This window comes from Mytilus galloprovincialis, chromosome 13, assembly GCF_965363235.1.
Source record: "Mytilus galloprovincialis chromosome 13, xbMytGall1.hap1.1, whole genome shotgun sequence".
Classification (NCBI taxonomy): Eukaryota; Metazoa; Mollusca; class Bivalvia; order Mytilida; family Mytilidae; genus Mytilus; species Mytilus galloprovincialis.
Genome location: NC_134850.1, coordinates 29,220,247 through 29,245,324, shown reverse-complemented (window position 1 = coordinate 29,245,324; position 25,078 = coordinate 29,220,247). Strand labels below are relative to the sequence as shown.

The 25,078-nt window shown below is 32.7% G+C and overlaps 1 protein-coding gene across 1 annotated transcript; it reads left to right on the top strand.

Moving 5' to 3' along the window:
• The first annotated feature begins 4,077 nt into the window (after nucleotides 1–4,077).
• Nucleotides 4,078–6,318, top strand: LOC143057718 (uncharacterized). Its single transcript, XM_076231088.1, has 3 exons — nucleotides 4,078–4,257; nucleotides 4,511–4,606; nucleotides 5,325–6,318. The coding sequence occupies exons 1-3, from the start codon at nucleotides 4,198–4,200 to the stop codon at nucleotides 6,120–6,122; spliced, it is 954 nt and encodes a 317-aa protein (XP_076087203.1). The 5' UTR covers nucleotides 4,078–4,197; the 3' UTR covers nucleotides 6,123–6,318.
• Nucleotides 6,319–25,078: the final 18,760 nt, after the last annotated feature.

The window sequence follows — 25,078 nt, the reverse complement described above, 5'->3', positions numbered from 1 at the left end:
TAATTAGAGCAGCTGAAACTAAGATGCCAAAAACCTTGCTTTCAATTTTGACAACTGTCACACATGGTCATTCGTATAAATGAATATTTATGCAAATAATTTCGAACAAATAATAACGGTATTTTCCAATTGTGTGTTGGAACTTTTATTCTCTATCACAATGCATGTCTCCTTAAGCACGCGCCCATAGAACGCCCTTGTCAAAACGTTAAATTTCAAAGTGAAATCAGGTGACTTAGTTGTTACGGTTGAGTTTCAAAAAACATAAAATTGTTAAAAAACATATTTTAAAGCTAAAAGATTATTATTAAGGAAGGATCACTGGGTGTTGTTACTTTTTTTAAAAGTGCAGAATTTCCTATATATATGAATACTTATATATATTGGATACCTTGTATTTATCATGTTTTCAATAGCATATAATCAAATCACTGATAGAACCCCTCTTAAAATTATTGAAATTTATCATACTGTATTGACAAAAGTGAATGTTTTTGTGTAAATGAGATACACCAAGGAGTTTATTTTTTGTATATTTTTCCTATTTAAGTTCTAAACTCTGACATTATATTGTTTTTGTTTCCCCACTTTTTTGTCATTTTTATTATTGCATATAACACATGAATATTGCATATACATGTAACACATTAATATTGCATATAACAAATTGATATTGCATGTAATACATGAATACTGCATATAACGCATCACTATTGCATATAACACATTAATATTGCATATCACACATGAATATTGCATAGAACACATGACGATTGCATATAACGCATGAATATTGCAAAAACATGTGTAACACATGAATATTTCATTTAATACATGAATATTGCATAGAACACATGAAGATTGCATAGAACAGATGAAGATTGCAAATAACACATGAAATTTGCATATAACACATGAATATTGTATTTAATACATGAATAGTGCATATAACACATTAAGATTGCATATACCACACACGAATATTGAATATTACATAAAAATTGCATATAACACATTAGTGTTGCATATAACACATATATATTGCATACAACACACGAATTTAATTATGATAAAAGAGACTGATTTACTTTTGTCTATTAGAATATTTTCATGTTTATTACTTTTTGCCCACTTTTCAGATTGCACTGAAAACCGTTACTAAAAGTAAGCGTTCAATACAAAACAATATAGACATTTGATTATTCATTGCGTACTATATATCTTTATTACACCCACAAGTGTCAAGTTTTATAACAAAATGCAAAAAATTAGACAAGATGTAATAAATATGCAAGAAAAAATATACTTCAAACTAACACAGTGAGTAATATACTACAAAATACAAAAAAATAGACAAGACGTAATAAATATGCACGAAAAAATATACTTCAAACTAGCACAGTGAGTAATATACTACAAAATACCATAAGTCAAAATTGCCAGTATTGCATACTTCTACTAAATTGTGCATTTCAAGATATGTACTCTACGGTATAACATGTGAAATATAACTCTCTTGACGGTCGGAAGTATGTTCAATGGTTAGTTGCAAGTTGTCATGTATAAAATATGTATTTAATTGCGTTTTCTTTGATTTACACATGATAGAAACGCTACAATTTATAAATGAAACCACCCTAACACGAGTTGCATGTCAAATACAATATGCCCATGTACAAACGGAATGTTGTTCTTCTGCATGAGTGAGTTTCCTCAAACGACATTTGACTGAAACATGCTGCAGTTTCCGGTAACCACCCATACCGCGCACACAAACGTTTCCTGACAACTTATAAATCAGTTTCTTTCCCTTGTATTTATTGTGCATGTATTTTAAGTAAGCATTTTACCATAGTAATCGTTTAGGTTTAATACCTAATTACGTCACCTCAGAAATAACTGAAACGATAATTTCGAATTCCTCTGTTTTTTTGTCTTAAAAGGTCGAGTTTTCAATAAACTTCAAATGAAAGATGGATATATTGCAGGGTACAACGCCCACTTCCTTTCGGGACACCTTTTCATTATTTGACTATTTTCTTTTAATCTAAGATTTCAGTAACTTAAATCTCGTTATATACTCGAGAAGCAATCGTTATGGTCATTTTAAACAATAATTAGCTGTTCGGAAGACCCTCTAATGTCCTTTGGAAATGGTCCTTTTATGTCCGTTTAATTATACCATTATCTCTTTAATGGCTTTTACGGCCACTGTTGACAAAATATTACGTCATTATCTATTTAGGCGTGGTGATTTTAACATGATAAGTGGCGTTATTGTGTAACATAATGTTGTAACGGTACACAGGTTTAATCAATTGTTCTAACTTTAATAGCATTGAATTTCATAAGACATATCTTTTAGATTTCGCTTGCTCTATACGGAAGCTTATGGCAAACGAGATGTCTTTTTCCCCTATCGCTAAGCAAGTTAAAAAATTAAATTTAAATTAAATTGCAAAATTTAAAATTTTAATCATCTCATGATATTTATTTCCTTCCTTCACAACAGTTTCCGCTGACTCTTTTGACTTGAGGGTTAATTTCAAATATGCCCGAGAGAGAGAGAGAGAGAGAGAGAGAGAGAGAGAGAGAGAGAGAGAGAGAGAGAGAGAGAGAGAGAGAGACCTTGTGTTGATCCACTGGCTGGTTGAGATTGAGAGGTTGAGGGAATTAATAAAATAATATAAGTAGCTGCCAAATGTTTATGTCCTGTAAAAGTTTAGGAAACTTTCAAGAATGCAGTCTTTAAGCACATGGCTTTTAAAATAAATAACTCAACTTTTAAAATGCCAGATTATGTTTATAATTGCTGTATATAGTGAAGAACTTTCTATTATCGTGCGACTTTCCAAACTCGACAAATCTCAATACGAAAGCCAGTGGCGGATCCCGGGGGGATCCGGGCGGTTGAACCTCCCCGTTTTTGACGATCAATGCATTTCAGTGGGGACATGTAGTTGGAACCCCCTCTTTTGTCCTGGGTTAGGACCCCTTTTAAAATGGTGGGATCCGCCCCTGAAAGCACTGGTCAATACCGCAATTTTAAACGTTTCTAGCATTTTATTTTATTTGTTATATATTTTCTGTACAGGAATTAATTTTTTTTTCAAAGATACATATAAATATATGGTATTGAAATATGAAGTATACATTTGTACATGTATGTGTATTTTTTATGTTTTATCTTCATTAGAATATAACAGATCATCCTAGTTGTCTGATGTCCATTAAAGTCATTACACTGAAATTAACGTAGTAGTATCGTCTATTGGAATTTCGGGTTTCCAATGCTCTTCGACTTATTCTTTACTGCCTAAGCAGCCAAAAGGTGGGTATTTAGTACAAAATCATAAACCTGGTAACTTTATGAGTTTTGTGTCGTTTCACGAGCAATACAACAAAAACGTGAAAATATAAATATTTAACTATGTTTCTACATGTACACATAATTATAATAAAAAATTATAAATGGCAGATGTATTTCTACAGCGTGTCCGTTCGTGTACTTTCTAACTGTTTATAAAATTATCTAACTGTAAAATACACTGTAAGAAAAACAAGTTTGATCCTATATTTCCGGAAGCAGATGTTAATATCTGGTGTATTGATAGTTTTTGTTGACGATCACTTTTTAAATCACTTTATCAGATAAAGTTTTCTTTCCAACCACTAAAGGCATTTTCCCACGTTCTGATACAATAGTTCACATTCCAACGGGCACACGGTTAGTTTACCGATAACGTAGTCGCGAGACGTATATAAACTCTTTGTTTAATCATGGTCGTTTATCAACGAGTCGTGTTTACATACCTTCACTTAACAGACGTTCGTACCTGGAAGGCGTGGTTTTCCCACACTTTTGCACTACTGCCAGATAGTCATAATGGCACGTGGAGTTATTTATCCTTGTAATGATTGACATGCCGATACATCACTTTTTTAAAACCACCTGTCGCTAACCAATGAAATTCCACTAGGCACGAGACCGTTAACTTTAACCTTAGCAATTCTGTCTTTTGATTGGCTTACAGTAATGGATTCTATCCGTGAGAAAGTCCGTTGAAATGCCATCACAGAAGATTGAAACATGTGGCCTGTCATATAAATACCGTGTAAACTTAAATTGTGACAATTATTTTTCAAACCCACTCTTGATAGGACTTATTTTACTGAAAACTGGAAATTGAAAACAAAATGTCTGTTACTTCACCGGATATTCCAAACGAAAAAGACAAGAAAATGTCAATAAGAAAGGTAAACACATATTTTTTAATATTTTTTACACCAAAATTAGATATAAAACTGAACTTGTAAATTAAATAATTTGAATGAAAGAAAATGTCAATAAGAAAAGTATAAGGTAACACATATCTTATACTTTATACGCGTTAGAATAAAAAAAATTTAATAAATAACAGTGTTGAAAAGAAAATTGAAATTATATACATGCATTATATTTCTTTTCTAATATATGTTTGTTTACTTATTTCTTCCTTCCTTTTTTCAGACTAATAAACCAATAATGGAAAAGAGAAGACGTGCTAGAATCAACAGTTGTTTACAACAACTGAAAACATTGGTCTTGGAAGCTATGAGAAAAGATGTAAGTATTTACTTATATTCTTTGTTCTGCTGCAGTTGCATCAAAAGAACATCGATAATTTATTTCTCTATGTATTGTATAAGGTTTTGGAATTTCGTTTTTTTTTTAACTCGAGCATCACAGAAAAGACATTAATTGTCAAAATACGTATCTGGTGCAATACAATAAGTACCGTTAACATTATTAATTTCTCTGTATGTACATTTATCTGTAGCATGGACGTATTCTTCAGAGGTTATTCGAGGACGATAAGACTTATCCTTCTTTTGACTCTTAAGTTTAATAAATATTTACTAACTATTGTTAATTATTTTTAACTTTGTGGTGGGGTGTGAATGTGCAGTATCATTCTGATTAAATCAATAGTTTAAATCGGACCCTGGAATGTTTATAGATTTTAAAATATTGGACCTGATTGATAAGTTGTAGGGCTAGGTTTAATTGGATATATTAACAATATACAGTCACGCGCCTACTGTTACTGTAGCAAGTTGATACTATGGATCAACGACGAGATTTTATGAGATATTGATTTTATCACAAGTATTGGGTTTTAATCGAACCTAAATACAAGATTATATTTGACCAGACGGTCAACAGCCCGGATGATGTTGCAAAATTATAAAATCCCCTGTCGAGTTCGTTAAAAAATATATAGAGCCACTAGTTTTTATATAAAGTACATGTTGTTTAATAAGACTTAATTTTATAATTTCAGAGCTCACAGTATTCAAAGCTTGAAAAGGCTGACATTTTAGAAATGACAGTGAAGCATCTACGATCAATGCAAAGACAACAGATGTCCAGTGCTCTGGCGAGCGACCCAACTGTGATTACCAAATATCGATCAGGATTTAATGAGTGTACAAATGAGGTTATGAGATACTTAGGGAGCGTGCAAAATGTCAACGACGACGTCCGAAGCCGATTAGTTAATCATCTCTCATCATGTTCACAAACTGTCAACGCTACGACACAGACTGCCCAGACGCAGCCTCAGCCTATTAACATTCCACAACAGCAGCATGTGCATCTATCTCAACAGCAGACGACAGTCCGAGTAAATGGTCTTAATTCGCAATCTATGAACCAATCGCAAGTGATCAGTCAATCAATCAACCAATCACAGACAATCAATCAACCTCAGCGATTTATTCAGTTGTCACCTACTAGAGACACTAAAACTCAGATTTCCGGTGCTTTTCAAATAATTCCAGGAAATGGATTAAACGGTCCAGTTGCCTTATATGTTGGACAATTAAATGACAATGAAAGTACAACGCAGACAACAGTTCCTGTCTTTTCATTACAAGTGCCACAGGAAACCGTCAAAGTCATATCATCACCGACAACTCTTCGCAATAAAGAGAACTTTAGTTATCAAGACTCTAACAAAAATATCCAGTATGTTCATACGAATACACCAAAGGCATTGGACTTTAATCATAATCATCCGATTCACTGCGGATCTGTTAACACGAACATGTATTCAGAAAAAGTGTGGCGACCATGGTAGACGTTTGGTCGATCAAAACATTGTTGAATTTTGTATTGTTAAATGTTTGTCTTCCAATTTTATACGTGATAATTTCATATTATATATTTGATGCTGGAACAAAGTGCTAATTTTGTTATACATTTTATACATTGTTATTATATTTGACGCATTTTAATAATAACGAGTTACTCGCTATTAAAATTTTTAAAAATTCTTTTTTATTCTGTTTTTTGTTGTTACAATATTTCAGTTTTTCTGAAACCTTGAATTCCTACGTTTTTCCATTTGAGGTCTTCCGCTTTATTGTCATGTCGTCTTTTTTTCTTGCACTTGTAAAATTCCATTTTGTCATCCATATACTTCTGTCATATTGTATCGCTATATATGGATTTGCATGAAAAGTGTTGTATTTTTATTCATCAAACATTTTGTATAGGCATAAAGCAAGATAAAACCAGAAATCAAAGGTACATGTAGAAGGCGTTTAATTGTAAATTGTTGTTTTATCTAAAACTCATCAGTGGCGCTTGAAATTGAATAGTTGGTTGGTCATATCAAAACACAAAGGTTGTAATAGGTTAATTCTATGCCACTTTGATATTTGAAGTCCCATTACATGCATGGTCTAGAAATGCAATAGATGTTGCATGAACGATTTACTGAACCAATAAAATGGAAGGTAAACTGCTGATATTCTACACTACAAACTCGTACAGTGATCAATTCCGTTCCGTAACTATTTTTCTTTGCCCCATCAATGTAATATGCGGAAGGTAGCTGGTAGTGTGATGTTTTACTAATAAATTGTTGAATCTTTCGATTGAATACAAGTTATTTTCGTTAAATTACTAAAAACTAATATTTATGATACGGACGCAATTTAAGTTTCATTTATAATTGAACACTTGTATTCAAAATGAATATAAGCTGTATTAATAGTATATACGGAAATACAGAGCCATGCGTCTGGGCTTTTCGTGTACCTTAATTTCAATGGTATGAAAAGTGTCCTTAAAAATTTCCTGGTAATAATTTAAAATATAAATGCACGCACAATTACACATTTCAATCAAAATAATTGTATTGAGCATTAAACTCCGAGGGTGTATAGAAACATGGTTATCCAGACCTCTCTTATGAGCTGCTCCGATGGGTGTATACACACGCGCTCACGTCCGAAAAGAACCTTTAAGATCTGATACTAAGTACTACATGTATATAGTCTTTCACACTCTATGCATGCTCAAACACCGTTTGCGGCAACTCTTTTTAGAAGCCTTTTTCGCCTGAAAAACAAATATATCTGCCCTATTCGGTATCTGCTTTTTTCTGTGACACTCGAGAATTAGCGCCTACACCTAGTCCACCCACAGTACCAAACGACTGCTTCTCATGTGTGCTCTTGTCCTGAATATGCCTGGTATATTTGCTGCTGGACGCTAGGTAAAACAAATGAGTCAGTAAACCATATTATTTTATGCTTTATATGATGTAAAAGTGATTCAGGTTATACCACTTTAGAACATATTTCATCACTTTTAAATGATGGTTTATATTCATTAGTAAATGAACTGCTCTCCTTGAGAATCGATATTTGATGGATATATAGTTGTTTTCTGGATAATCATATCCCATCTTCTTATTTTTCTTTCTTACACTTAAGGTCATAAATTTATACCAATAAATAAAATTGAGAATGGACATGGGGAATGTGTCAAAGAGACACCAACCCGACCATAGAACAGACAACAGCAGAATGTCACCATCAGGTCTTCAATGCAGTGAGAAATTCCCGCACCCGGTGGCGTCCTTCACCTGGCTCCTAAACAAATATATATATTAAAGACCAGAAGCTCCTGACTTTGGACAGGCGCTAAAATGCGGCGGGGTTAAACATGTTTATGAGATCTCAACCCTCCCACTAACGGCGTTTTGCATTTGCGCCGATCTGCATTTCATATGCGCCGATTTTTTTACAGGTAAATTACAGGAGTTGTACACATGTTATGAATCGTCAATCAATTGTGATAGCTATTTACCAATGTCACTTAATTTGTCTTTATACTTTGTGCTCAGCCCAACAGACTGGATTTTCCTCAACCAGTTCTGAGCCAGATGAAAACGACAACAATCTTTTCTACATTGTGGAAAAACATCCATTATTGCGTTATGCATTGCTTGTTCAAAGTCAGTGTAAAAAAGCGGATTTTGTGTTGAAATAATCTTTCGGTCTTGTGTAAAAAGGCGGGGTTTGTGTAATAATAATCTTAATTAAATTAAACTGCGGCCGCCGCAAAAAGAATAGAGAAATATGAATATGCGGGCTGGAATAATAATAATTTGCGGTCGGGAATGATAATAATTTGCGGTCGGGAATGATAATAATCTGCGGGCGGGATTAATAAAAATCTTCGGGCGGGAATAATGATAATTTGCGGGCGGGAATTTGAAGGCCGCCGAAGAATTATTTTTAATGCATTTCTAATGGGAAAAATAAAAATAATCGGGGGGTTCACTGTGGCTTTCCATAAAATACTGCTGACATATCATTGAAAAGACATTCAAGATTGAGGTGTGCAGAAAAAATAAATATGCTCTAGCGATCATTTGCACTAACCATTTGATATTTATGGCCAGTATTTACTCGCCTATGTTAAATTGAAATGCAATTAGGAGCAAAAATAAAATCGGCGTAAATGAAAGAATGAAAATTTTAAAAATCGGTGCAAATGTCATACGCCCTTTTTTTTAACGCAGTTTTAAATGAAAGTTCTTGAACCAGCCTATATTTTTCAAATTGAAACCGCTAACAAATGTGTCTGTTTTAAGACAGTTAGTTACTTTACTGTTTAAGAAAACTCATCAAGAATGAAAAAAGAATAGCAACAATAGTTGGCGATTATCGAAAGGATGCTATTTGATAAATTATTATCGAATCTTTGAGAGTCAAACATGTGGCTTCATCACACCCGTTCCTTTTCACAGTTGCCGACATATTTAACAAAATCGCAATTAGATAATATATATTATGTGACACTTCAGTAATGCCTAAAATCCTCATTTAACGACTCGTCAGTTACGTGCTCGCAACAAAAGATGGGCGTGATTTAAGGGTGGTCAGTTATACATCGTAGCGAGAACAAATAACGCCCCACAAGCGATATATTGCCATGGGCCATAAAGATTCGCCTTTTAAACATTCTATTAGATATTATTAAAATGTAATATTGTTATTTTTTCGCAACTAATCAAATGAGTTTCTTTTATTAGTTAAGATTACAATTTCTGAAGTCAATGAAATGCGTTTGGTCCATTTTAAAACCAAACATCCGGTAACAGTTTTCTCAACTTTCACAAATTATTCGATTTAATGAGAGCACTGATTGAATAAAGCGACTAAATTGAACATAAACAGAAATTGAATTTTCCGTAATAGATTTAATTTATTTTCCAGTAAGCGCCTTGAAACTCTTTTATTTGCTTTTGTAAATGTTTGAAGCGGACAGAAAATTTATGTATCTAGTTTTCACATTTCTTTTACCATTTGCAATTTGTTGATACAAGTACAAAGAGAAAAAGAAATTATATTTATTTAAGGATTTGCTTGGAGCACTTTGACTTCAGCCCTTTGCTCATGATGTCTTTGAAGACCACCAAACGTATCTGCTAATAAATGCATAATTATGTGCGGAAATTCTTAGTGTAAATAAACATTTCCTTTTGTGGTTATATTTATTTTTGTCAACAGTAAAAATGTAATTATATTATTGAGTAAGAGAATTATAATTAAAGACTATAAATTTTCAAAGGCGTGCTTCGTTGTCAGTATCGGAATTCAGTGTTACGACATTTTTAACCCAGGAGTGTCTTTTCTACTCAAAATGCATTTTAATGTGTCCATTTTGTAACCTTAAGCAACGAAGAACAATACCCTGTTTTCACTTAGAAAGAGCTATTGTCATGTAGTTATCATATAACACTCGAATTAATCCTATCATTTGCATATGTTATAAGAACTATGAAATATTTAGATGCTGACTAAATATGTGAATAAGCGGTAGAAAATATTTCAGCAATGTTACGTGGGATTTGGTATAGCACCTACCCCTCTGGTGTAATTTCGTTGAAAAAGGTAGGTTTCCGAAAAAAAGGTGGGTTAAACCGGTTGGATTTATAGCTAGATAAACCTCCCACTTGTATCCATGAAAGTTGATTATAGTTACGTCATATTGACAACATTGGGTGAGCGATCAACACACTCAGACATAATTTGTAATTGACATTACAGAATACACTCCTTTAAATATCAAATTAAAAGCATGCAGCTTAACTAAAGCACACAACATAAATATTCGTTTCAGTTGGCACTGAATATTCTGTACTATTTTTAGAGTTTGATATATTTCCGTGTTAATCATGGACAGTTGGAAATATAGCAGGGACAGCAATGTAACACAACTAAAAAGAAAATACACATATAGAAGGAATTTGAACACGTTTATACTATTTGTAAGACAAAATATATTTCATTTAAAATATAGAAGATATAAATTTAGCAACGTAAGAAAAAAGATAAAGATACCAAAGTGATATTCAAACTCATTAGTAGAAAACAAACTAACAATGTCATGTCAAAACAAATAAGAAAGCAATCTTAAGAAAAACAACAGTATACAACACAGAAGAACCCAACAACAAATAACCAGTGGGGAAAAGGGGGGTCTCTGGTGCTCTGGGAGAGTAAGAAGTTATTTGATTTCTAATAGTCAAGTTTCGTATGTTTTTTTAACAAATGAGTATTGATTGGTGAAGTGTTCCGTTAAAAACGAAATCCACTTTTATTAAATATGTTGAGTGGACATATTCTAAACTTAAATAATAATTTCTTGCGGTGAATGACGCCATTTTTTCAACTCTTTGGAGGTGTTCCTACATTGGCAGAATTTATACACCTACAGATGGTAAATTCTCCTCAGAGGACAACCACGTAAATCACAAAACGCAGAAGAAATGTTCGTTTGTGTATAGATATTGCTATACCTTTTATTTTATATCTCTCAAGCTGTAAGAACAGTACGATTACAATTTAATAATTTAGTTCTCGTTGACTCCATAAACTTTCCAAAATGTCATATTCATTACATATTAATTAGTTCATAATAATTAATATAAAATAATTTAGTATATAATTTCATTTGATATGGTATTTTAATGGCTTCGCTGTAGGTGCGCGACCGGCAATGCTATTTATTTTCTAAAGACACGTGGACTTTTATTGGTTTAAACCGTATCGTTTTGTTGTATCTTACTAAATATGTACTTTGTAAATGATTTTCATGCAAAATAATAATTTTATGAATATGAAGCGAAATTTTACTGAGAAATTTGTGTTTAAAATATGAATATAGTTATGGTATTAATATTTTAAAAACCATAAAATCGAAATTAACTGCAAAATCCTTCCCTGAAGTTGTTATATGATCATACTGGTTCAGTATATAATATAGTAAGTGGTCTTGGTCGCTTGCCACAATATCTCAGCAGCACGAATTCAAATCCCGACCAAGGAAGATCAACAAATTGCTTTCAACAGATTTAACCTTGTTGTGCTGATAATTTGATTTTGGATGTAACGCGTCTTCTGATTGGCTGACGTTATTTTGTTATGAGCCCATAGACATAATTTAGTCATGTGACCGTGAAGTCATCAACGTTTTTTCATGGTTTTCTACGGTTTAAAATGGAATTTATAACGCGCGTTATTCAGTGTGCACCACATTTTTAATGTTATTTCTTCATAGACAGAAAAAATATTACAGTCATTCCTTAAATATAATATGTGTTTCAGTCGTGTATTACCCAATGGATGGATCTATCGAAGAGTTGTCACTTGTTTAGACGATCTTATCAAATAATATACTAGGAGTAAAAATATATACATCCACACTGCACGCTTTGGAATGTTCTGATGACGTCCATTGTACAGCGAGTTGCAACCATAGTTAAGACAGAGAACCTGTAAATATAATATGGATACATACATGTGTAAAAAAAAATGAATAAGCCTGTTTTTATATACTACTAGTAGTTCTCATGGCAATACTCAGGAAGAGAAGCATACAGCCCGTAACAGAGAAGTGATCGAATTGATGTTTCTTTACCGTCAAAATTAGCTACGTTATCGACAAACTCAATTGAGTAGTGACCGAACTTTTGGTACTTTAACGTTAAAAAGATTGACAATGCTGACAAACTTTCATGTGTCGATAATCAAGTTTAATACCGATAATATTGAAAATAATTCTAATAATATGAAACAAAATATGTCCATGCACCATTTCGATTGGGCGAAAAGTACTCATTTCTTCAAAGTCAGAACAGAAAAAAAAGATTTATGGAAGGACGTCTTGATAGTATTATTTCCTTTACAATATTACCCAAAACTAAAAGAAATATACTGGTAAACAATTAAAAAGGTGTTTGATAGGAATGAAGTCCTTTATTTTTTCGGACTTCAATGTGTACCGTATGTGTTATGGATTTGAATTCAATAAATAACTTTGAAATGTTTTCTGATATGTATACACAAAAGGGAGGACTTGTATTTGTACTTCTGTTAGAATATGTCTTCGTCCGTTTCACATGCCAAACTTTTGTCTAGTACAGTTTAAACGGGAAAATTTTGTTGAGATTTTTTTTTTAATATGACAAAATAACGAGCAAAACTATTTCTTGCAATGGCACACACAGAGAATATTTTTTTTAATAAAAATCAGTAAAAAAAATTTCTCCAAAATATACCATGGCCAGGACCTGACAGTTTTTAGCAGTGTACAAAGGAAAATCGTCCAGAAAACTGCGCTTGCTGTCATTTTGAGGGATCATGCAACATTTCACCTATTACCCATAAACAACATAGGTTCTCAATTACTAAAAAAAGTTCTTAAAGATAATTTCAAATCAGAGTTAACATATTAACTTCCTTATATCCAGTCGAATTTGTCTATAGGTTACACAAAGCTGGTTCTTGAAACGTTTGTAGCAGGAAAAACATTTTTCTTTGACTTTTAAAACATGTAGGGGAAACGGATTTCCTAACCATTCACATATAATATTCCGTATTTCTGATTTTTTGTTCGATAACGTAAATTATACGACTTTTTTTTATGGCTACGTGAACTTGTGCCATTTATTTTTGCTGGTCTTTAGGAAGACAATTTACAATTGTGCAGTGAACGGAGGCACTTATACATAACCTTATAATTCTGTTTGGAACAAAAATAAATTCCCAATATATAAATATACATTTTTTTTTACATAAATAAGGCCGTTAGTTTTCTCGTTTGAATTGTTTTACATTGTCTTATCGGGCCTTTTATAGCTGACTATGCGGTATGGGCTTTGCTCATTGTTGAAGGCCGTACGGTGACCTATAGTTGTTAATGTCTGTGTCATTTTGGTCTTTTGTGGATAGTTGTCTCATTGGCAATCATACCACATCTTCTTTTTTATATGTATGAATATACACGTATTACATGTATATGTCGTGTACATGATTGGATTTTGTAGATATAACTACCGCACAGAAAAAGTATCATGGATTTCAAATCGAGGCTTTTATATTCAAGGTTTTGAATTCTACCCTTGTTGAAAACCTGTGGAGACCTCTACAGTTCCTTAAAACATCAATTATTTTTTTTGTAAATTGAGTGCCGTCTCCCTGAACATGCTAACACTTAAGTCATATCTTTTCATTTTCATATTTTTTTCCATGTTTGTCTCTGTTGTCTTGATTGTTGGAACGATTAGTGGTATCTAACAATATTTATAAAAACTTTCTGAGAATTATGAATATTTCTTCTCTGTCAGATATGGATCATTACCAATGATAAAATGAAATGCCGTACATCACATCTTATAGAGGTTTAAATTTCAAATATTCGTCAATAACTTAAGATATTATAGAGCAATTTTGTCTTCAACATTTCAAATGTTAAAGGGTACATTTGTATTTTTTACTTCGATTTGAAGGAAATTTATTTCAGTTTTTTCTGTGACAAAGTACAAGCATGTCGGTATTGCAACAATGTATGATTGACATAATCCCGGGGACATAATACACAGATAGGTATGAAAAAGAAAAGATATGGGGTATTCTGTATCGGACGAAAGAAAAACTATTACAGTGTTGAATCCCATAAATATTTACAGTGCAAGCAGTATATAATATCTACATTGAGCAAATCGATGAGGTCATGTTTATTGTAGAAACGTTTTACCGTTAAAATCAAAATGCCAATGACAGAGGTTGATTATAAAAAATGTTTTACTGTGTTCAAAAAACTTCGACTTAAACAATGAAAACTTACACGTTGCACATTAAATTTTTTGTCGATGAAGAAAATTAAATTATGTCACTTCTGAAATAAGTTTGTCGATAACGTAACTTATTCTGACGGTAAAGAAACGCGAATTCGATCACTACTCTGTTACGGGCTGTATGGCGATTCCGGAAACATTATAGTTTGTTCTTCCCGACAAATTAAGGATCGAGCAAAAAAAAATCAAGAATTCGAAACGAGCATGGTATCTTGAGAATACTTAGTCAGTTGCATGGGATAAAACAACTGATTTATATTAGTACAATCTGGGCTCATTTTAGTGTATCACATGAACAGCCTTTATTTGCTTTTTTTAAATACTGAAGGATAACACATACAATTCTCGTCGTTTAGATTTTGTTTCCATATTGAATATAGTTCGTGATAGGTTTTCGTCTCTTCAACAGTATTTTTTCACTTTTTGGATATTGAATTTACATGTTTATCATTACTCAGAATTTATCTTATTTAAAAATACCCTTATTACGAAGAAAACGATCCCCTTCTGAGAATCTCATTTGAGCACATCATCGTTTATAGTATTACACCTGACGAAATATACAACCGTGAGAAAATCGAACGAAATCTTCAAAATCAGCAGGTAAAGTGTTTGTTCTTTCAGAAAACTGATTTGTCTATTTATGTACAAAATATCTTCTGATTAAAAATAAACATTTCCTGTTATGATAACACTCTCGTGTTATGTTCCGAGTTGGCTAAATCTTGCCTTGGTCACTGGTCACTACAAGGGGTTCATGGTTTCTGTCAAAACTGTCACGTTTTGAAGAAGTCATTTTAATGTAGTATTGTCCTGCTAGCTTACTAGAGGCTTTGCTGATGGACAGATATACACAGATGTCGTGTTCGGAAATATGACTGAAAGGAAATGGTCAAACAAGTCATAAATCATATTGGCCATATTTCCATATTAATAACCAAATATGAATTAACAACATTTGAATTGATGAACCTAAGCGACCGCGGATGCCAGATTTGATCTCCATGAGAAGATGCAGTGGTCAAGACCTTATTAATCTTCTTTTCCTTTGAAAGACGCGATGAACCTAAGCGGTTTCTTTTTTTCCTTTTAATTACGTGATGAACCTAGGCGGTCTCGGATGCTTAGGTGTATCAGCCTGGGGAGGGCAAGGTGGTCAAGACCTTGTCAAAGATGACTATCAGACATCTTGACCTCAAATGACAAGTTAAAACAGTCTAACATTCTCCTAAATTAACTTTATTGCCATTGGCAAATCTTTGAAACAAAAGACATCGTTAGTATCAAATGGATTGAGGTTTATATTAAAAGCTGTTTCATTATGTCTGCTTCTTGTCTGAAACTTTTGTAATTATGTCTATAAACCTATCAAAATAAATCATAATATTCATAAAATAAAGTAAATGAAATGACGCTCTCTATCCCTTTTGTTCTAGGGGCCATTAAACTATGTCTTTAGTACGCGTTTTCCTAACCTCTGTCACTTTCCTGCACTAAACCATTGCATGATCATCTGGATGTATCTTTATCTTCTTCCTGCAGAAAAACAAATATAAAAGTTTGTTGAAAGTAAAATGACAATTATTTCATAATTTTGGTGATTAATTTTTTCTATCACCACTGAATTGTAAAGACTATGTAACAATACACCTTATCTTATTTTTATAATTTCAATAATTCAATATACCAAGTTTCTCATGTTTTATTCAATCTATAAAAGGGATGCTGATAGAGTGAAAATGGGACACACTGTCACGATGAAATAACGAGTACAGTAAGTATTAAATAGTGTGTATATCTATAGTAAATAACTTTAATTGCTGTTCTTCGATTTGAAAGCTATGGTGAGAGTAAGAGATGCCAATTGATTTGATTTTTTTTGTGTTTTAACACCACTTTTAATTAAATACCGCATTTGCTAATTCGTGACTGGTGGCCATTTTTTAATGGTAGGACCGGGAAGCCGGAGTGCATGGAGAAAACCACCAACCTTCGATAGGAAAACTGACAATGCTGGTCAATTAAGAGATGACAATTTGCAGCATATATAAATTGCATCCTTTGATCAAAATATTAAATGTTTTAAATACATCCATTTTTCAATCGATCAAAAACAGATAATAAAAAAATGATTGCTGTAGGTTCTAAAGTACAAAAATATTAATTTGAATATTGCTAGAAATAATTATATATGCTATAACGACGTTCATCGGTAGATCACACCGATTTCTTTATTAACATGAAATTACAGGTGTGAGATAATTAAAGGTATGTTTGTTATAGTTAATACAAGGCTAACTGTCATAGCCTCAATTACTCTTCGCCCTTTTTATCATTTTCAATACCGATTTATTAAATAAAACTTTTCACAGCTGTATTCTTTTTTAATTCGTTCCCACGGATTGAAAGATTTTCGGCTCTATATTATGACAATTCTGTAGTAATTTGGTGGGAAACATAATCAAAATATACTAATATATTATTATGTTAATATTTTGCCTTATGATCTCAAATATGCCAATAAATGGCTATATTCATTGCAATCCGAATTAATTTAACTCATTTATATGGTCGATGGCCTGGCCATAAAGACCAATTATATAAATATTTTAATGCAATCTCCCGCAATTGAATGAAGTATATTTCTATGTATTTTAAAACGTGCGAAAGCTCTTTTTCAAAGAAGGTATAAAAGTAATATCCGGCACAATAGGTAATAGGTCGAACATCAAATAGATACTCCCACAAGTGAGACTCGTCACGCATCGTCGGGTGTGAAAAAGGACGCGTAATCTTATTCCGTTAGGTAATATAAATGCAAAATATTAAAACCTTTGATAACTTTATGTCACACATGATGGCCGCAAATTGATATTATCTAATCAAATAAGCAATACAGATTATCCTTTTGCAAGTGTCTGCAGGAATATTTCAGTATCAGATTAACCAAGTCTCTGTTTATTAACAGAACGTTATCATACTTGTTGTTTGAAAAAGAGGCTGATGATTCTAATGGGTGTATTGAAGCTAATTAGTAGATCCTAGACAACGCAATGGCAAAAACGAGAACACAAAATTGATATTTTATAGTGTGTCTTTAATTTTATGCTGAAATGTCACACTATTGTTTCAGGTTAGGGTGAAGGTTGGCACATGTTAAAAAAACGTTTATAACCGCTGCATTTACATACACCTGTTCTAAGTTAGGAACCTGTTCAGTGGGTGTCGTTTGTTGATGTGGCTCATCATGAAACGTGCCTCGTTCTTCGTAATTTTTATATAGATTAGACCGTTGCGTTTTCCGTTAAATCGTTTCACACTTAGTCATGAAGCTGAAGGACGCCTCCGGGTGCGGGAATTTCTCGCTGCATTGAAGACCTTTTGGTGACATCCTGCTGTTGTCTGTTCTATGGACGGGTTGTGGTCTCTTTGACACATTCCCCATTTCCATTCTCAATTTTATTTTATTTTTGGAGCCCTGTATTGCTTCGCTATTCGGTGTGAGTCATGGCTTCGTGTTGAAGGCAGTACGTTGACCTATTAACGGTTTACTTTTGCACATTGTGACTTGGATGGAGAATTGTCTCATTGGCACTTATACCATATCTTCTTATTTCTTTTTAAACAAAAAAAACAGTATAGAAAAACACTACATACTGATCAACACATTCCAGGGCCAAAAGCCGGAGTGAGGCTCAGATTTTCTGGATTTGTAAGTAGATCCTGCTTCACACGTGGGTTATGTCGTTTTCCTCTGTCAGTTACCGTTAGGCATCAGAAATAAGCCATGCATGCTATTCTTAGAACCTTATTAACGTACACACATGTTGTAATATTTAAAAAAAAAATGCGAAAGACGTTTTAAAATTGCTTGGCCTTAATGTGCATGGTGTGACAGTACCATGGCTAAAAGAAGAATAAGACTAACAGACAATTTTTATTCCTTTAGAAATATTATTAATGGATCTATACTTCTACATACATGTACAAGCTAGGGGCTATATCCGAATGCAAATAATGAAACCAACAAGTAATACATTTCAATTATACGTGCAACTGAACTATATGGTAAATTACAAAATTGCTCACGGCCGACACTCGGCTAACCTAGAGATTGGTCGGTTAATATATATTGAGTATGCGGCTATATCGGCGGTTGGTCTGTTAATCGGGTTGGCTAAAGTCTGTTAACCAGGTGTTATCGAGAAAATCACTGAAAGTTCAGCCTGTTTCATTGTATAATTTTTTAAATATATTTTGATCATAAAAGTTAGTCATGTCTAACAAAACAATTCAATGTACTGAATCCAGTGGTGTAATTCATTTTTTTCTAGCTTCGATGTACGGGTCGGATATATAAAACCCGGTCTGTTAATTGGTCTTTTAAGAGATATAAATGGTAACACAAGAATAATTTTATTGCTATATGGGTGACTGTTATCGGATCAAATGGGTAGGCTCAAGGCGAGCAGCTAAAATATACGATAACAACACATGAATAATCAAACATAAACTATACGGAATTCTGTTATGACGTGTTTCTTTCGCTTTGTGAACAAACCCATGCACTAAATCAATAAAATTTGTTTGCACATGCGTATATTGACTTCTTCAGAATAATGAATTTTATCAAATTATCATGTATGCGCACTTAATATATTTCCTTAACTTTAAAACACTTTAAACTCTTAAATGGTGCACATGATGATACCAATTTATTTATGATGACTGTAATGTGTTGCATTCCGAAATTCATATTTGACCTAGATACGACAACCGTTCATGCTGGCTGTTCAAACTCCTCCCTCTGAAAAAATCACACTGCCAGCCGTTAGCTTCTTTACAAACAAAAAAGTGGAAGAGCTTACATAAACGCTTTTACACTTTTAAATACTTATCGGACATAGAAATTACCTAAGTTGTCCTATTCAGAATCGAAATAATTGATGCAAGCTATACTTTATTGTAGTTTTAACATGGGTAGGCATTATATTCGTGTTATTTTAGGCCTTACTATCGCTCGGGCAAAAATAATCACGAATATAATGCCTACCAATGTTAAAACTACAATAAAGTATTATAGCTTGCATCAATTATTTCAAAAAGTGTAATAAAAGTAATACAATTTCATCCAAGAATGGTTGCATACTATTATATCATGTGGATTCTGTTTACTGTTTAATTGTCATGAATGACGCCAATTTGTCATCTAAATTGGTAACCAGTATATAAATCAGAGATAAACATCGTAATGTAAATAAACATCAGTAAGTAAAATATATTGGGATGCTTAAGTGTAAAGAATAGAGAAAGAATAATGAGTAAGATAAATAAAATGTAGAGAAAAGTGACATAACAATTTAAAGAATACAGAAATAAACAACAACCCTAATCCCGACCCTACACGAGAATCTGGATGGAGACGCAGAATATAGAATAATAGATAAGGACAGTAGAGAGTGATGCATTGTCCAGAGAGAGAAAATAATAATTGTTTAAGAATACAGACATAAAACAGCCCTGTGTGTTAAAACAGTAACGGATTGCGATGTACTCATATTGGTGACAAATGCTAGAAGTTTACATACGGACAACTGCAGTTCTCCTTTGCACTAATGTAGAAAGGAACTAAACGGAACAAAGTGAATGAAAACTCAAGATAACCAAATGTAGCTGCATTCGCCCCTTGTCATTTACTTCTTTAGAATGATTTGTAAACAACATATGATTAAGTAATAGAAGAAAAGAACCATTGGATAATGCTGACGAATAAGGGTTTAACGTCCAGTGACAAATATCATGTGCATATGAGAACGACAACAGAATATATGTACCCTGTGTTGTATTAGAGGGACACTTTCAGTCGGATTTGAGAACAAGCTACTTTGAACAGACACAAAAATTAAGGCTGATTGAAAACGTTAATAATAAATTCATGCATATTCAAGCAGCCAATCCATATCACGCTATATTGAAGTGACACACCCTTCAATTAAATGAAAAGAAAGTCAAAATAAAAATACTGTTACTAGAAGGATACTGTATTGTCATTTTTTTCTCTCTCAAGAACATCTCATTCTTAACTTTTTCAATGGGAAAATATAAAGGTAGCAAAACTATATATTGTCGTGGCTAAATAACTCTTAACTGACACAATTTCAATTGTCCAACCCATTAACAGACTTTATTCCCATAATTTTCACTAAAACGTGGTATTATTCACGTTATATTACAATTATGAAACATTTTTAAATAATTTCAATTTGTTTTTTAGAACCAAAGTACTATTTTGTGTACTTTAAATGACATCTAAATTTGTTTGTTTCGCCTTTTATTAAACAAATTGCTATGCGTATAAGCATAAAGACCTGAAAACTGCGCAGACTATGAAATATTTTTACAGGTTGAAAATGTTTTATAATAGATATCATTTTGTCAGACACTTTTCTTTTTTTGATTTGGTTCTTATAATATGCCAAAAAATCTGTATATTTAATAGTGTTTAACATTAAATTGTGCGTTTTACTCTTTACAGACGTATAACCAACCCGATTAACAGACCAATCGCCCATATAGCCGCATACTCAATATAGATTAACCGACCAATCTCTCGGTTAGCCGAGTGTCAGCCGTGTTGCTAAAGGAATATTGATAAAAATTCGATCAAAAAGTCACGGTATATTTGTATTAGCTTGCAATTACAAAAGTGTTTTTTGGTTTCAACTGAAATTCAATGCAAAATTTCAGGAACATATATAATCTGCGGTGTTCTACCAAACGTTTTTTTTATCAATAATATGGAATGTAAAACAACATTTAACATAAACTAGATATATGTAAGAGTGCTGAACAACATACAATGTTTAAGATGCCGTACAGTGAACTCAAATTAATTATATCCATGTCGTTTGGATTCTGATGGATAGTTTTCTCATTGACAATCATACCACATCTTCTAATAATTATTTATCAAATGTAATATATAGATATATTGTATAAAGACTAGACTTCACCAACGTGCCGACTGTGTACTATGGCAATTAAAGACAATGAAATTATCTGCTTCTTTCTTGGAAAGTTTAATTGATAAACTATACGCAGCATGAAAGCCATTCCCAAACTCCGACTGGTGCATCGATGGACCTGGTATAATAGCGCATTCTGCAAGATTAAAATCCCTTGCAGCAGCAACTCTTTTAGAGTTTCAGATTTCCCTTGTAATCCATAAATTCAGTTACTATCCAAATAACCTGTTTTCCAATGTCAATATATAGTGTTTAACCTCTTTGCAGAACAAATACCATTGCTCTTGTGTTGTTAACTTTTTGTTAATGAATTTGCATGAACTATATGTCACTAGAAACTATGCGCATATAGTCAATATAGTATACAATATTATAAGCTACTAAATGAAATATAATTCAAGCTAGATATTATGTGCAACAACCCCCTAAAACAAAATAGTGCCTAGTGAGCGTTGTACTATTGAAAAAAAACGAATGAAAGAAAACGGGCAACATTGATTATAGTATCGTTCGAACTGGAAATAAATTGATTCATGTATTGCATTCGTTTTTAGCGTCTCAATATGATCTGCAAAATTCTGTCTTATGGGTTCATTGTATAGACAATACTAAGGGTCAATATGCCTCGCGTAACGGTAACCGATGTATGGTAATGGGAGGATAATATACTGTTATCTTAACCTCTGAGCAATGGTATATGCAAGACCTTTTTGGACGATATAAGATCAATCATTGTAAATGACGAAGTTTTCAGTTCTGGGTGTCGTGTATATCTAGATGTCTCTTTAATTTTGTAAATGGTACGAATAATGCTTTCAACGATTTGTTCCTTTTATGATAGGAGTCGAACACTCACCTTCCATGATAGGGGTTCGAACTCGCAAAATCAGTATTGACAGGCTAGTGATTGCTGATGAACTACGATGACCACTGCATGTGCTGTACAGGAAACTTGTCATTTAAATAACGGTTTCGATACTGCCCTTATATGGTACCTTTTACTAGCTAGAGGCATCTAGATATACACAGATTCAAATATCATGACTGCACCAAGGACAATCTGAAGGTTTAATTTTCATTAATGTACTAGTCAGCAAAAAACTCTCTTTTAAAATACTTTTCTTTTTATAAAATTGTGCAAGTTTGGTAGCTTATAGCCAAGGACGTCTATGTATGTATACGTCCTTGTTATAGCATAGGAATTCCTTGAATTAAAAGAAAACTTTTTTTTTTTTGTGAAGTCTTTTATTATAAATTTCTGCGACACTTCCACGGGAATACGTAATATATAAACATTTTGCACCAACTCATCCTTTTTGTTATATGCAAGACCTTTTTGGACGATATAAGATCAATCAATGTAAATGACGAAGTTTTCAGTTCTGGGTGTCGTGTATATCTAGATGTCTCTTTAATTTTGTAAATGGTACGAATAATGCTTTCAACGATTTGTTCCTTTTATGATAGGAGTCGAACACTCACCTTCCATGATAGGGGTTCGAACTCGCAAAATCAGTATTGACAGGCTAGTGATTGCTGATGAACTACGATGACCACTGCATGTGCTGTACAGGAAACTTGTCATTTAATAACGGTTTCGATACTGCCCTTATATGGTACCTTTTACTAGCTAGAGGCATCTAGATATACACAGATTCAAATATCATGACTGCACCAAGGACAATCTGAAGGTTTAATTTGCATTAATGTACTAGTCAGCAAAAAACTCTCTTTTAAAATACTTTTCTTTTTATAAAATTGTGCAAGTTTGGTAGCTTATAGCCAAGGACGTCTATGTATGTATACGTCCTTGTTATAGCATAGGAATTCCTTGAATTAAAAGAAAACTTTTTTTTTTTGTGAAGTCTTTTATTATAAATTTCTGCGACACTTCCACGGGAATACGTAATATATAAACATTTTGCACCAACTCATCCTTTTTGTTTATTAATTGTAGAGCTTTCACTCCTGTTTTTTAATGAAATGTTGAGAATTAAAGATTGCCCTTTACATTTCAATTTATGTAATATTAAATACAGAATTAATGCTCGTAGCGGCATTAGGGGAGGTAGGGTCAATATGACGTTTGATATCTAGCAATCTCTTTATGAGGCCTCAAGTATACCGATAAAAGAATAAAATAAATATTCTCATCCTTCCGTGTGGTAAAATGTGTTTTTGTTAACTCATTGTATAAGATTCGAGATATGAAGAAAGCTTCAAAGGAATTTAGCGGCAAATTTCATGGTAAGAAAAGCAATAGTTCAGGTACGGATTTCAAAGAAACATTAGATACCTATTATTCGATACTGTGGGAGAATTTACTCATCTAGCTATTTGAGTGACTATCTTAATGTAGGTCCATTGTACGATGTCATGTACTACTGTAATTATACATGTTTGGTTAAATCTCACGGACATTGTCGGTAAAAGCATGCAGGTGCGTGGTACAAATATAAGCACGAACTGGACACTTAAGTCGCACTTTTCTCAAACGGGTATTGTACACGGGTCTTTAATCTTCTTTTCGTGTTTTTGAAATTGTCATCAAGTCAAATAAATATATAATTAGGTGCATATTTTATTTAATTAACTGCATTTAAAAGAGGTCTTCTTTGTTCAGTGTTTATTTGCTCAGTAGAAGTTTGTATTTTTTGTTGATTTGGTTTTTAGTCATCACTTTATATCTTGGTGACTGGTGCGTTTTATGACAAGATAAACGCCTTCAGATATTCATCACATAAATTGAATGGAATTTTGTCACTACTCTGTCATTACAGAAGAAAATTAAAGAATATTTTTCAAGATTGCTATTGATAAGTCTATCATCTAAGATCATGAGTTTCAATCTTGAGCTGTTTAAAAGCGTGGTAATTGTTAGAAATTATATACTTTTATATTTCTAAACATTGTTACTTTTGCTAACTTAATTGCAGAGAAAAATGTTTTTGAATACGAAAAAGCGTGCTTGCTGTTGCGGCTTAAAGAAACCGAAATCAAATTGTACAGATTTATTGTTAAAACTGACGATAGGTTCAACTTAACTTTCTTTACATAGCAATTTTTATTGGATTTTACTGTTAAATTGCCTTTTATTTCTTCAGGAAATTACATATTTTGTACGGTCAACCTTTAATTTTACCATTTGATATATAATTAACCTAACAAATAAAGGTGTATGCTACTTTTTATCTGGTCCTTCATCGAAGATAGAATCTTAATAGGAATGTTTTTACAGCATAATATAAAATGTCCTTACATACACTATACTGTAATATCGTCATTTCATTGTACTCGAGCTGTTATTGTTGCAATAAAAAGAAAGATTCAAATCTGTTTTAAAATAACAAACTAAATGGTACTTTAAAAGGCTTTTAAGTTTTTAAGAATTGCAATTAGTTTGTATTGATCCCCTATTTACAAAGTATTTTTTCGGGTAAGTGCGTTTTTTAGATAACTTTTTATGTCCGATAAATATAAAAAAAAAATAATATGCAATTTATAAAAAATGTTGTTCAGTTGCAAGGCATATAATAAAACCTAACATTTAAAAAGGACACTATTTCGCAA